Source organism: Montipora foliosa, chromosome 10, assembly GCF_036669935.1.
Source record: "Montipora foliosa isolate CH-2021 chromosome 10, ASM3666993v2, whole genome shotgun sequence".
NCBI classification, from domain to species: domain Eukaryota; kingdom Metazoa; phylum Cnidaria; class Anthozoa; order Scleractinia; family Acroporidae; genus Montipora; species Montipora foliosa.
Genome location: NC_090878.1, coordinates 28,698,144 through 28,713,143, shown reverse-complemented (window position 1 = coordinate 28,713,143; position 15,000 = coordinate 28,698,144). Strand labels below are relative to the sequence as shown.

General features: G+C 43.8%; 1 protein-coding gene across 2 annotated transcripts in view; it reads left to right on the top strand.

The window, feature by feature from the left end:
- LOC137973946 (guanine nucleotide exchange factor subunit RIC1-like) overlaps positions 1-15,000 on the top strand; it is a 59,679-nt gene that overhangs the window by 34,135 nt on the left and 10,544 nt on the right. For both annotated transcript variants that reach the window (XM_068820853.1, XM_068820852.1), the window contains 11 exons: positions 748-837; positions 1,927-2,092; positions 4,274-4,378; positions 5,210-5,322; positions 5,845-5,973; positions 7,238-7,334; positions 7,464-7,588; positions 7,991-8,037; positions 8,372-8,496; positions 14,250-14,392; positions 14,712-14,798. In XM_068820853.1, the coding sequence (XP_068676954.1) occupies positions 748-837; positions 1,927-2,092; positions 4,274-4,378; positions 5,210-5,322; positions 5,845-5,973; positions 7,238-7,334; positions 7,464-7,588; positions 7,991-8,037; positions 8,372-8,496; positions 14,250-14,392; positions 14,712-14,798 (1,227 nt within the window). The remainder of the gene's footprint in view (positions 1-747; positions 838-1,926; positions 2,093-4,273; positions 4,379-5,209; positions 5,323-5,844; positions 5,974-7,237; positions 7,335-7,463; positions 7,589-7,990; positions 8,038-8,371; positions 8,497-14,249; positions 14,393-14,711; positions 14,799-15,000) is intronic.

The following is a 15,000-nucleotide window of genomic DNA, read 5'->3' as shown; positions in this document are numbered from 1 at the left end:
TGCTGGGCGATTCTCTCGTTCCTTAAGATTCTGAGTGAGTGTGGGGGAACCATATGTATGTACATGCAACAGAGGATCTTTCATTCTCTGTTTTCACTCTGAAACCGCTCGTACCAATTTATTTTAGGATATTTCGCCTGCGTCGTAGAACTTGAACTCGAACCTTCAAGGGAAATTGAAAAAGGTTCGATTTATCGGGAGTAATCAGTTAAGCGAGCAACCTTTAATGAGGATACAGATGCTGAAGTTAAATGTACCCTAAAACAACGAAACCAGAACTGGACTGATAAGTCTTGTGTGATGCAAAGAAGGACAAAGATTACAGGGCTGCTTCACAATAAATTAATTGCTTTAGACTGCAGTACACTGTTTGCTTTGAAGTTGTCACGTACGGACTGACGTGGTTCGAGTTATCAAGGGAAAAAGTATATAGAAAATGACCTGAAGGGAAACGAAAATTGCTTCGAGTTAGCGGAAGGTTTGAGTTATGGAGGGTTCGAGTTACCAAGGGTAAACTTGCAGTAAATGTTGGGTCGGAAATCCACGGCAAATCGATTTTGGTTTGAGTTAGCGAGGGTTTGAATTATCAGGAGTCGACCGTATATGGAATAATTGCGAAAGACTTATGATGGAGCAAAGTTATATTTGAGGTGACGTTTTCGTCCATGTCGCCGTCATAGATTATGTTGGTGGCTGTGGAATTCATGTTAACCTTGGTAGCACACCTCTGCTTTCATCTCAATGCAGGAACAAGGCTTCTCTTGTCGTGGTGGCTTAGCTTGGTGGCGAGATTTTCTTATTGTTCCCTGTTACAATTTTAGTTCATCATCTGACGAGGTAAGTTAACATCAGTTTTCATGCCAATAAGTTCTCGCAGAGGTCGAGAGTTTGGGTCGGTAAAACAAGGAGATTTGCGGACACTTTCGTCAACAAGAGTAGCTTTGTGACAATTGGTCGGTAGGATTGCTGACGCTCAAGGTCTTTAAGTAACTAAGGAGAAAGTTATACCTTTGCAATGACATCTGCAAATGGTTAGACTCTTTAGTCTTCTCACAACCCTTCAGTGTTCATGAGTAAAAGTGAAATAAAGGAATCATATCGTATTCGTGATTACATTTTAGACTTTAATTACAGTTGTACATGAAAAATATTATGCATCAAATGGAAACTCAGGAAAATCCCAGCCCCAGGTGGGATTTGAACCCACCACCCTCCATGATCTAGTGGGATGCTCGAACCACTGACCTACTACAGACTCTATCGTGAGCAAAATGTGGATATAGACTACATGTACAACTGCATCACACAGTCACATAGTAAATTCCAGACAGCCATATATGACTCAAAACTGCATCACGCAGTCACATTTATTAAGGCATATCAAAGATGCAACCAACCAATCACCTAAGTGAGTAATGTGAAAAACAAATGAAAGATATTATGAATCAAATGGAAACTCGGGAAAATGCGAGCCCCAGATGGGATTTGAACCCACGGTCCTCCGTGATCTAGTCGGATGCTCTAACCACTGAGCTTAGATTTAGCACATTAACTCGCTTAGGTAATTACAGTTGTACTGTAGTTTTAGTAATATCATTATATTTGAGGGTTAAGTATTTTGTAAAGTCGCGCAATTCATGGTATTTCTGCAAACTGATTTAATGAAACTCTGTCTGTCTGCCAGTCTCTCTGTCTCGGATAAGCTATAGTTACCAACAAGCATACAGCCAATGCTTACAACGTCAACCATAGGTCTTTCCGACTGACTTACTTGTACTTTGCTTGCATTGTTTTAGGCGTGACCAAAAGAGCATGTGTTGTCTGTATTCACTCACTTTGATCACTGCATAGTCCTTGACTGTTTGAAATTGTACAGACACAGATTTCGTGGTGAACACGTTCGTTGTTTATGTCTTCCTTTTACAGGTTCGTTTTTACCCTCGAACTTGCAACTTAGATAACGCTTTTGCCCTGAATATCAAGCTGCCATCTCCAGCCTTTTTGGTTAATGTGTTCCGCTGTTTGTTGTTGGTTTATTGCTCTGACAGTCGAGTGGTTTTCTTTTCATTGGAGAGGACAAGCAGTGACCCAAGTAAGGGCTTAACCGAACAGAAACACACGTTATTTAATGCACGACGCTTTTAAGAAGCATGACAAATTGTCCCCCTTGCTCTTCTCCCCAACTTCAACGTTACTCGCGTCAGGGAATACAGATTATCAATGTTATCACGTTTTTGTGAAACAGCAAACGTCGGCTTACCTCTTCACGTTTCATGTTTCACTTAAAATGGAGAGAAGGTTGCGACTTTAGCTTCGCGTGACCCACGACAACTCGAGTACTAACTTAGTTACTAAAAAGCAAAAAATAAAGGAAGTCTTTTTAAACATTGTTTGTAGAAAAAGACGCCATGTAAAAGGAAAATCCTTACCCGTCAAACTTTGAGAGTTTCGATGAAGCTGTTTTGTCCGTCAACAGAGAGTCAACGTTAGTTCATGAAGAAAATTGCGACAAGGAGTCAATTATGAACTACCTATAACCATGAAGCCTAATTTTTCCCCCTTTTTGCATACCGGAAAATGGTTTTCGGGTCCTTTTTTTCCGCAAACAACTTCTGATGTAGAAGAAAACGAAAAGAACACTTCACGTATACGGCAAACGCGAAAATGCCTACTTTCACGTAGAAACGGCAAGCAGCAGCTGGCAAACGTAGAAAATGGCGGTAAAATTATGGTCACGTGGTCACTTGCCGTTCACGTTTCACGTAAACGTGATGCTGTAAGTCACAAAGTGTCACCCAAACTCGTTCTCATGTAAAGATAAACCGTTTACCTTCACCAAAAAATAACGATAATTAGCTCTTACACTAAACTTACTTATTGCTAGATTAAATAGGTAGCTAATGCCTATACTTAAAAGGGACACTAAGGGCACTTTCCATTTGACAGAACTGGCCTGCCAGACTGGGCATTTGGAAAGACTAACTTCAGTCGAGGATGATATATACTCCTCCAGAAGAATACGAGGGATTATCATGCAAGTGTTTCTTCAAATTGTTACATTTTCTTTGCAAACTGACGGGTCTGGCTGGCCAGTTTTGACAAACGAAAAGCGCCTTAAGTGTTGGAAATTAAAATCAGGTCTGCACCTAAGTATGTGTATTTGTGGACATAAGTGTGACCGAATAGTGTTCTCTGTTATCCGAGACATCAAAGCCCCGTTTACACGAGCAGTTTTTATTTGCTCATGTAGACGAGAAAATTTGGCCAATTTTTATATGACAACTGTATTTGCTAAAAAGCTGGCGTGTTAGCTTTTATGCGACAAATAAAAGTCGTCAAATACGAAAAATTGCTCGTGTAGACGACTTGTCACATAAAATGTGGCAAATTCCTGCCTCTGAGTGAGCGCCATTGGAGAGCGACCAGGCAACTGCGCCTTGTTTCTTGTTGTTCTCTGCTGGCATTGCTGACCCACCTAACTACAATTATCAACAGTTATTTGTTGTGCTATCTACACGATCAAATATATTTGTCACATAAAATTGTCACATAAAAAAAATTGCTCATGTAAATGGGTTTAATTCTTTCCACCCACCCTCCCTCACTCCAGAGGAACTGAGGAATCATTCCACCCTTGCAAAACTTTCTTCTGCGATTTTGTGCAGAAAGAATTGTATCATTACTAACAGGGTCTTTGTGGCATGTTTAGATTGATGTTCATTACCGTTCTGAACGTTACTTATAAGCAGTAACGGAAGAACAGACGGCAACATAAGGCTATGAATGAAAAGAATGCAAGGCTTTGATATTTTTATGCCTTCCTTCTTTATGTCGCTGTTGTTTTAAGTGGGGACGTGGTCCGGCGTATAAGCATCAGCACAAGACTTCTAGCCAATCAGTAAACTGCTCCTTTGGGAAAGCCTTCATCCAACTCGTCCATAATGATTTTAAGTGTTGGGACGAAAGGGACTGGCCACGGGCAACCAGCGGCAAAGCCGCACGGAGAATGGGGAGGGGCGCCCCTCCGCATTGGAAGACCTCAGACAGCAATGACCAGAACCAGGTTGCTGACCAGCGGTTTTCGTTAAAACAATGGTTTGCTGGGGGTGCTCAGTCTCGCGGGCTCAGAAAACCTGGTTGACTCTCCACGCGGCTTGTGCCTCTCGCGCCAACAATACCCCAGCTACCCGGGCTAGCTTTCCACTTAATGTACAATTCTTCTTTAATCTGAAATCTAGAGACGACAGAAGCTAAGCCACTGCGTCTGTTTCAGATGTTCCTGAAGTGCAGGTGTCACGTGTTCAAGAAGTATCATTAGTGAATCACGTGCCCCATCCCTTAGCAGTGATACATGTCACGCTTACATCACTATATGCAGGTGGGTTCAAGACTGATAATTCATGCTAGCCCATATATAGAGAACCACCCATTGTTAACAATAGACTACTCTCGATGTATTAAAATTCAGCTTGGCAGCGAGGCCTAGAGGACACAAAAAAGGAAAATTAATTAACATGTTTATTCATTTCTTTTGTTTGTGTCCTCTAAGCCTCACTATCAAGCTGAATTTTAATATATCGAAAATGGTCTATTGATAGTTATTGGTCACGGTCACACTACTCTAGTGTCAACTGTCTGGTGTCTTGAATCTCTAGGAGAACACTGAACAATAGAACTTGAAGTAGCACTAGTGTTTAACTCCCTAATGTGACCGCAACCATGGTTTGGAAGTCTATTGTTTATTTCCATATATGGTGATTTGGGCTAACGGTGTGTTTTTGCCTTTTTCACATTTTACGCTATCCTATAAGCGCATAGTTATTATAACTGAATGACCCAAAACTGTTTCACTTACAAAAAAGTGTTGTCTTGTTAATTCCTGTTTTTTGAAAGACATGTGGCCCTTTTCTCGAAAGTTCCAAGACCTCTCCTTGAGAACCTGTGTGTGAAACTACAGAAGAATCCGTATTTTCCTGGGAACCAAATGGTGAATTTTTAGTATAGGTAATCATATGAGTTAGAATGCAATTTGGAATAAATAAGCAGGAATTTTTTTTTTTTACAAGACGAACAAAATGTGCACGAGGCTGTAGGGCGAGTGCAATTTGTAGTCTTTGGGAAAAAAATACGAGTGCTTACTTATACCAAAGGTTTGAGTAACAACACAATGAAGATTTTGTTATGTTACTGCTAAATTCAATGTCTTCAGAATACGTAGGTTCCGAAGGACTGGATGGTGTTGAATCTCTTATCATTAACGTGGGTGGTCGTTTATTAATGCTCCAGAAAGACAAAGCATATCCAGAGAGGAGAACTAGAAAGGTAGCCAGTCAAAGAAAGTTGTTGTCATTTACTGAAGAAGGAAAATCGTATTACTAGGATGAGATATGGTTGCGTTTGCTAGATCCGTCCAAATTCGCTTGCCAAAAAATACTAGAAGTCATCAAAAAGTCTTGAATGTTGTCAAGATGTGAAGAGTAGAACTATGACATATTGCTTTATTATAGTTCAGGCTCAATGTTTTTTAAAGGAACTGTGCTATTGAGATCAGTGAGTGGTTTTATGAAACGTTAAAGTTATTTTGGAATAGGGTCAATCGAACGCACCCTAAGTATGTATGTAGTATGTGCTGCTGGTTTCTTTGGAAGATTGGTGTGAAAACAGTGGGCTTACGCTAATGATGCAGAATTTGTGAACAGATTCCGCTGAAAAGTTTCAACCGACGAAAAGGATTAATTAAGAGACATACTCGGTTAATTAAGATAGGCCTGTATGTAACATTACAAGTAAAAAATGCGTTAATTATGAAATAGTCATGTTTAAAGCCTTGCTTTTATTATTTAGTGCTCGTTTTGTTCTCCTGTTGTTCTTGCTTCCTGTGTGGAAAATATCTGGACATCATCAACATCCAGTCGAACCAAAAGACACCTAATGGAGGCCCTGTGGCTGGGATGCGGAGCCAATGGAATGAAAGTAGGGAAACATTGTTATTTCTTGGTGTTGTCAGTTTTTGAAGTATGTTTTGCTTGCTTCAAATGGCATTTCTGTTGACTATGAGGAGTTTCCAGATGGCCCTCGGGTGTGGGACAAAATCGTGAAAAAGCAACATAATTTGAAAACGTACAGTCGAAAGTAAACTTGATTTCTTGGCTTACTAACCCAATGGTTGGGAGGTATAAAGCTTCTTTTGAGTCAGTAATGCTTCGCCCTCTTCAATTCAAGTTCATCAGAAGGCTACCCTTAACAACATTGTTCTCAAACAGTTAGCTATATGGGCCAACTTTTGCACTTACTATTTCTTCGAAGGTTAAGACGGGATTTAGCGCCTTTTTTCAGTTTCTGAAAGACTTTTTTCTTCTGAATCCTGCAACACTTTTCAGTAGCTTCTGTAAGTGTTAAAATATTACACAGCATATGTACAAGCTTTTCTTTAATCGGAAATAAGTAACAGTCAGGATGCGATAATTGATGGTTGTCAACCTGGGACCGGTTGTTGGAAAGCCGATTAAATTAATCCAGGATTTGCGCAAACTTTTGTTTCATGTTTTCAACTTTTTGGTGAAAGTTTCTTTTGCTTATTTCTGTTTTTCAAGATTGACTTCTAAGTTTTGCCGAATATCAGCGTTGAACAGCATTTGGGAGTAGAAAAATAAACTCCTTGGTTAATTCTTAATCTGGGATTAGCGTTAATCGGCTTTTGAACAATCAGGCCCTGGCCTCCCACCTCATCATTGATCCGAGTTCGACCTTGGTCTCGGCCTTGATGTCGTAAGTGGGCTAAGTTTCAGTCGATCTCAATCTTTTTCCAAGGGCTTTTCTCCTTCATCGAAATCATCTCTCAGTCAATTACATCTGGCTGCGGGCAGATACCCTATGGTGGGGATCATCTGACCCCTGGTGCCCTTTTCTCGAAAGTCCTGAAAACTTTTCGGGCCCGAAAAGCCATTGTGAACCTGCCAACCTCTTGTTTTGGAATGCCGATCTTTTAACATGTTTTCAAGGTAGCTAAAAGCAAACTGACTTTGAAGTTTCACCACTTAAATCCTCTCCGTTCTTGAGATACAGAGGGAACCGTGACACCCGAAAATGGCCCGTAAAGTTTCGGGACTTTCGAGAAACGGGTCCCAGGTATCCTTTCCTTTCATTGAATTGAATGAATAAAATCGGTATTGTGAACGGGAAATTCCCAGTCAACATTTGATTTTCTTGCTGCCTTCGTTATTTGTTTCTCTCAAAGGTTTGGCTTCCTTTGTTCCCTGGAGATGATGAAAATCCGCCAAACTTCCTGTCGAAGCGAATCATGCTGCCATTTCAGCTAAACATATATCCATTGGGTTAGTATTAGAAAATAAATGTATGCTATTACTGTAACTCTTTTATCGAGCTTTGCGTGCATCTTTGGAGATTTGTTCATTTTCTTTTTACTGGGTAGGTGAACTGTGTATATATTTTGTTTTCTACAGCTGTTTTGTTTCAAGATGGTGTAATTCTTGGTGCTGCGAATGAACCAATGCCTTTAGAATGCACATCGCCTGCCCCTACTTCACTTTCTCCGCAAGCTTTTCCTTTCTGTACGTTGGAAAGAACGGTATGTTATCAAAACAGATAATGGGGCATTTAAGGAACAACGACAGCTAAGGCATCGAGAATGCCGCAAAGCAAGAATATTCAGTATTGGTTAAAAATAAAAAAATACACTTGTTGCACACACACTTAGCTATCGGCTATCTCCACGCGATTGTGCATGTGTCCTTTTTCATTCTTACCACATTTTGACGTCATCTGAACAAACGCACGGCAACGTGGAATCTCATGGCTAAATACGTCACTCTATGTACCTTCCCCGCGTAGCTTAGTGTCTTCTATCAGATTGTTTCATTGTTATGGTAATTTGATTAATATAGTTCAAGAACTAGAAATGCGAAGTGTAACTTGATTACTCGACAGTTTGAGCAGAGCCTTCAAATGTTGTGTGTCCCTTGTTTTGCAGACTCAGATATACTTACACCACATTCTCAGGCAGCTTTTGCGACGAAAGTAAGTGACGTTTTTAGTTCCCTAGGTTACGTATTACCTACTCTGCCGCTGCCGCCTTCGCCGCAGAAATAGGGAGTTTTAAGGCCCGGGAAAAGGGCTTTAACATTTGCTCCCACATCCGTTCGATTTTGTTGAACAATGTTGACTGGTGGGGTGGGCAAACGGTTTCAACACGTCATCAACTTCGATTCGTCGATTCAACTTCGATACAACATATTTCAACAAGGTTGAAAGGTGGGGAGGTGGAGGGGCAACAGTTTCAACATCGCTGATCAACATCATCAGCATCATCATCATTAATAAATTTATTGTTTTTTTTTTTTTTTGTTCTCAGCTTAGGTCAGCAAGCCCTGAAAATTGCCAATATGTGTTGTGATCTTCCATATTTCCCACATGTACTTGAACTCATGTTACATGAAGTGCTAGAAGAGGAAGCTACTGCATCTGAACCTATTCCAGGTAACTCGCAATTATTTTCGTTTTGGGGTCATTCTTTCTATGCTGCTTTACTTACGTGTTACTAGGCACCTGTAGATTGGTCTACAAATGAAGGATTTAAATGGAACTTGTGTACATCAGATGACCGATGACCTTGTTAATGAACTTTTTATGGTATGTTCATCTGCTAAGATGACCATGATTTGAGCCCACATTCCGAGGATAGGGCGCACAGCGGTCGCTATCGTTCTGGATGCACGCGAAACCTTGGAGAGGCTTAAAGCTACTCGCAGAGTAAATTCTGCCCTGTTTTCACAAAGTCAAGCCACCTCATTAGAACAATATTGATCCATGCATCCCTCTCCTCTTCGGCGACGTTTGTTACATGGGCTCTCCCTTCGCTGCTCATTTCCTCTGGAAATCGCGTTCACCATTTCTTAGTTCCCTAAACAGGACAATGAGTGGTCAGATTGTCAGTGAGGATGTTTGACTACCAATCTTATGACCTAGGACCCGTTTCTCGAAAGTCCTGAAAACTTTTCGGGCCCGAAAAGCCATTTGTGAACCTGCCAACCACTTGTTCAGGGAAGCCGATCTTTTAACATGTATCAAAAACGCACACTGACTGTGAAGTTTGATGACTTAAATCTTCTTCCTTCTTGAGATACAGAGGGAATTGTGACACCCAAAAATGGCCGGTAAAGTTTCGGGACTTTTGAGAAATGGGTCCCTGGTGGAGGAGAAACGACAAGGAATGGAAAATTGGAAAATCACGATCGTTCTGAGCGCAAAGAACACCCATGCAGTTTTATGAACACTGACAGAGCTCTAATAGCTCATAGTACAGTTGCAAGGAAGTGAAGTGAAGTTAAGTGAATAAAATAAAAATGTATGTGAGTTATATATGTATATAGTGTGGGTTGTAGATGAAAGAGAGAAATGATCCTTACATTTATCTGGACAATTTATGCAATGGTCTCTTATAGTAGAACTGGCAGCCTCGTCTCAAAGAGGGATTTGGGCAGGATCTTGTATGACTGTGTAGCCCGATCCTGGAGTGGCAGTCTCTGTTGCAGGTGGCGCACACTTGCCTTGTGGAAATACGCATAGAGGCTGCGCATTCTTTCCTCGCCGCTCTCTTGCCTGTGGCCTGGACTGTAGCGTCACTTCCACCATTGAAACCCCCACTTGCCGCCATGTATCTTGGTGATTGGCGATATCCTCCCATGCACTAGTGACGATTAGTGCAGATCGCAAGTCTCGCTTGATGACGTCCTTGTAGCGCAGCAGCGATCGACCCACGAGACAGACGCCCTCCCGCAGTTCTCCATAAAGGGTTCTCTTGGCAGGCGACCAGGCTCCATGCAATGTGCATGGCCGAGCCATCAAACGCGTCACTGAATGAGCTGCGATGGCATGCTCAATGAGCCAGCGGACTCCAGGACCTCGGTGTTGGTGACTCTGTCCTGCCACCTGATGTGCAGCAGGCGCCGAAGGCAGCGGAGGTGGAATCCCTTGAGTCGCCGCTCTTGTCTGGCATAGGTCGTCCACGACTCGCTGCCATAAAGGAGAGTTGGCAGGACGTAAGCTTGGTACACGCACATCTTGGTCCTTTCGCTCAACAGGTCATTGCCTCACACTCGCTTGTGGAGTTTGGCCATGACAGCAGTTGCTTTGGCGATCCTGCAGCTGATCTCAGCATCGAGTGAAGTCAAGCTTGACACGGTGGAGCCCGGAGTCTGGCGATGTTAAAGAGTTTGCCATCTGACCTCGTCTGGACACCTTCTGTACAGTCTACAAAGGCATACTGGAGCAGAATCGAGAAGAAAATCCCAAACAGTGTTGGAGCAAGGACACAGCCCTGCTTTACTCCACTGCTGACTGGGAAGGCATTGGAGGTGGCCCCATTGAAGCAGACCGTACTCTGCATGTCCTGGTGAAAGGAGGTGATAGTCGCCAAGAGCTTTGGAGGGCAGCCAATCTTCTGGAGGATCTTGAAGAGCCCGCTTCTGCTCACCAAGTCAAAAGCTTTGGGGAAGTCGACTAAGGCTTGGAACAATGGCTGCTGGTGCTCTCGACACTTCTCCTACAGCTGACGGAGGGCAAAGATCATGTCCACTGTGGACCTACCGGCTCTGAAGCCACACTGTGACTTGGGGTAAACTTGCGAAGCAAGGCTCTGCAGGCGGGTCAAGGCGTAGACTTTGCCAACGATGCTCAGAAGAGAGATGCCGCAATAGTTCTTGCAATCACTATGGTCACCCTTGTTCTTGTACAGGGTGACTATGTTGGCACCTCTCATGTCTTGGGGGATGTGACCTTGCTCCCAGCACAGGCAGAAGAGCTCATGAAGCGGTTGCAGGATGGTTTGCTTCCCATGCTTCAAAACTTCCAGTGGGATACCGTCCTTCCCCGGTTCCTAGCCACAGGCGAGACCGTCGATGGCTATGCTGAGCTCTTCCAGTTTTGGCGTGTTGTCAAGCTCCTCTATGACTGGCATCCCAGGCAGGGCATTGAGGGCAGTGTCTGTGACGATGTTCTGGGTTGAGTAGAGCTCGAAATAATGCTCCACCCAACGCTGCAGCTGCATGCTCTGGTCAGCGATGACCTTGCCAGTCTTTGATTTGAGTGGGGCTGTTTTGATACTCGTAGGGTCGGTGGCAGTTTTGACGCCCTCATACATCCCCTTTGCGTGGCCACAGTCCACTGCTAGCTGGATTTGGGCACATAGGTTCTGCCAGTACTCGTTGGCACAGCGGCGAGCAGTCTGCTGGGCCTTGCTCCTAGCAGCTCTAAGGGCGTCGTGTGTGCTTGGGGAAGGGTTCTGCTTGTGAGCCCGCATTGCTTTCCTCTTGGCCTCCGTGACTGGCTGCATTTCTTCCCAGCAAGCCTCAAACCAGTCAGCATTCTTGTGTTCTTTCTTGCCGAATGCAGCCATGGCTAAGTCGTAGATGGCATCACAGAGGTGAGACCATTTGGCATCCGGGTTGCTGGTTGGTGGTTGTTGGTTGCGCAGCAAGTCTCTCCTGGAGGCTCTCAGTGAAGTTCTGAGCCTTAACGGGGTCGGACGTGCCACAGGCGTTGATGTGGGGGCGACCCTTGGTCTTGCGGTGGTGGATCTTTCTGGGCTTCAGCCTGACCTTGCTTGCAATGAGCGAGTGGTCCTTGTCACAGTCCTGTGATAGCTTCTTGTGTGGAGGACACTGCTGAGGTCTGCTCTCCTAGTGATGACGAGATCTAGTTGGTGCCAGTGGCGGGACCGAGGGTGTCTCCAAGACACTTTGTGCAGCTCCTTACACTTAAAGTAGCTGTTGGTGATGCAGAGGCCGTGGTGAAAGCAGAGTTCGAGCAACCGCTGCCTGTTCTCATTCATCCTGCCAACGGCGAAGTGGCAGAGGCAGGTAGGCCATGCTTGCCAGTCGGTCCCAACGCAAGGTTTGAAATCGCCTAGCTAATATATGATTCCTGATAGTGTTTCCTGCAGGGCCTCGTAGAATTGATCCTTGGCTTCTGGGGTGGAGGTCAGAGTCGGGGCACAGGCGGATGTGATGTTCACAAAGCCCACCGACGTTTTCATGCCAAGGGCATGAATTCTTGATGACCCTCCTGTCGTGGCAATCAGTGAGTTCCTCACGGCAAAACCTACGCTGTACTGCCTTGGCTCGTCCTGGGACAGGCCTTGCCAGAGGAAGGTGTAGTCTCTTTCCATAAGTGACCCACTGTCGGTCAACCGGGTTTCCTGGAGACAGGCGACGTCGATGTTGAGTTGCGCCAGCTCCTTGTTGATGATGGCGGTCTTGCGGGAGTCGTCCATTAGCTGAAGGTCAGTGGAGAGACCGGGACACATGGTGTGAATGTTCCAGCTTGCGATTCAAAGAGCTGGAGTCTTCGTAGTTTTTTTTGTTTTTGACTGCTTGGTGCAAGTACTTGCTCGCTTGTTGGGAGGGTCCCCTAAGCTCTACGCACCAAGTAGAGCAAGCAAGCAATGACGGGCGGCACCTTACTGGCTGGGGGCTTCCCAGCTTGAGGCATGCAGTAACCACCCAATGAAGCTCTGAGGGCTTCTCCCACCGTCGGACAAGACCCCTGGCGCTCCTTCTTACACCAATCAGTCGGAGCTTAGAACCAGTAAACTGCCTCGTCCCATGTTGTGCTGGAGTCTTGCGACACCGCTGGAGTGCCCTTTCCAGTTTGCGCTAAGGCCTGGGTGGGAAGATAAGGAGACGCTGGGCTGCCCATAGGACAGCGTCCCCCTCTTGGTGTAACTGGCTGGGTCCAAGGGAAAGGAAAAACCCATACAACTTGGGGCTAGCTCCACTGTAGAAGCTGCCGGAAGGAAGTGCTGAGCACCTGCCATCTGCCTTAGGGGCTCCACTCCGGATTTATGCTCGAGGTTTACTCCTGCAGCCTTCCTGAAATCAGGTATAGCCGCAAGGCACTGGAGGTTTGAAATCAGGGTTTACCTTCGCCTAGATGGGCTGCCTTCACAGGCTAAGAGCCCCATCTACCCTGGGCAACTGGTTTTAAGGCGCCAGTGGCTTCGCCTTCGCCCCTTCTCCTGTCAGTGGTGCCAGTTCCACCACGCGGGTTGAGGCCAGAAGTTGGACTTAGCTGACAGAGACTCTTAGAGTCGCACGCCATTGGGAGCATTTCTAGAGGTTGTGAGAACCCAGCCTCACAACCCACTCCCCGGCAATAACAGCCTTATTGAACCTATAGACAGTCTCTTATAGGAACATGAAATTCGAGTAGCTTTATTGGGATTCGAACCCATGACCTCTGCGATGCCGGTACAGTGCATTGAGTTGTTTATTGTGAAGCTTGATCTCCTGAGTGAGAATAATGCACTTACGCTGCGATGCCAGACAATAAGCCATTCAATTAATATAACAATGTGCAAGAGCTTACATTAGTTGCTTAGCAAAGTATTGTCAGGCCCATTTGCAATTAAAGCAACGATGAAACTGTTTTCGGACAGAAACATCATTGAACAGAAGAAGGTTGAATGGAAGTCGGTTCCCTGACTGAGCAAATATTGCTGCACACTTTTTTAATACTGAGCTATCACACAAACGGTTAAAGTTTGTGTGATATCTCGTCAGAAGGAAATTTAAAGAAGAATATTTGAAATTCAACTTTTAGCAGTTTGGATGTGTTCCCAACACATTTAATCTGCAAAATAAAGTTTCATTTAAAATAATATCTACCCGTTCATAATCAAACGAAGTTTATCTGACATAATTTTGAAGGCTGTAACCTGAAACAGTATCGCCCCGAAGCGATACAGTTGTTTAGACAAAACCAAGTAGCATGTACTTTGAATTAAAGTCACCAGGTAGCGACGTATCTTGTGTTTAAAATTCTTGGTTGGAATTTTCTTCACCATAACCAATCAAAATCCGAAGCAACGACGTATCGACGCTGACAAAGCGCGGGAAAATGTGCAATTGCAAGGAGCAATGGTTTTGCTTTTTAATTGCGGAAAACCGGGCTCAAAATTTCGCAGTTCTGTAACTTCCCTGAAAATTACACTATGCAAATAAACTTTCTGAATGCTGTATATGGTTTTCACTTGACGTCACAGCAGCCATTTTGTGGACAGAACAATAGAGAAAAAAGTCTGTTGTGAATTTGACTCTATTATAATGCAAAGCATGAGCCATAATTTGCTATTGTTTTGTGCACCAACATAGCCGTCTCATCACGTGATTGAAAACCATCTATTGCTTGAAAATGTAGTAATAGATTTCTAATCATGCGTTTGTTTTTATTAGATGCTCTCTTACCACGTATTGTTCGGTTCATAAAGGAGTTTCCTCAATACCTAGACACAGTCGTTCATTGCGCGCGAAAAACAGAGGTTGCTTTGTGGAGCTACCTTTTCGTGGCTGTTGGCAATCCCAGAGATCTGTTCACGGTAAGTAAGTCAGACAATAAGTTAAGTCAAGGGAAACAAAAGAATTCGAACAAACTTCAGACATTCAGTATTTTCTAACGGAGTGTTAACTGGGCAAATGAAACGATCTTGAATTGGTTTTATCTTTGTTATTGATTAAATGAATTATTTGAAATAGAAAGAGATACAAATTTGTAGGTGTGCCATTCAGTTTTCTCGTGGCAAAAGAAATTAAGGATAGTCATGACCACCTAGGAGTCAATGGAAATTCATTATATCACAGCGTAAGAGGAAAAGGGGCTTTTGAACTTGTTTTCTTCTTCTGGTTTTCAATTAAAAGGAATGTCTTGCAGCTGGCAAGCTTGAGACTGCTGCCTCGTACCTTATTATTCTTCAAAACCTGGAGCAACCAGCTGTCAGCAAACAGGTGAGTGTTATTGCTATTTTTTCTTCTCGGCTTTATATAACCAAGGAGGAATTCACTTCTTATTAGGAGACTGTTAATCAAATCAAATTAAATCAGAACAAATGAAATGTTTGTTTTTGACGAGAGGGGAAAACCCTTGTTCTTGTAGAAATACCTCGCGGAGCACAGAATAGAAGCAATGAAGGGCGAACCCTTCGTTCTT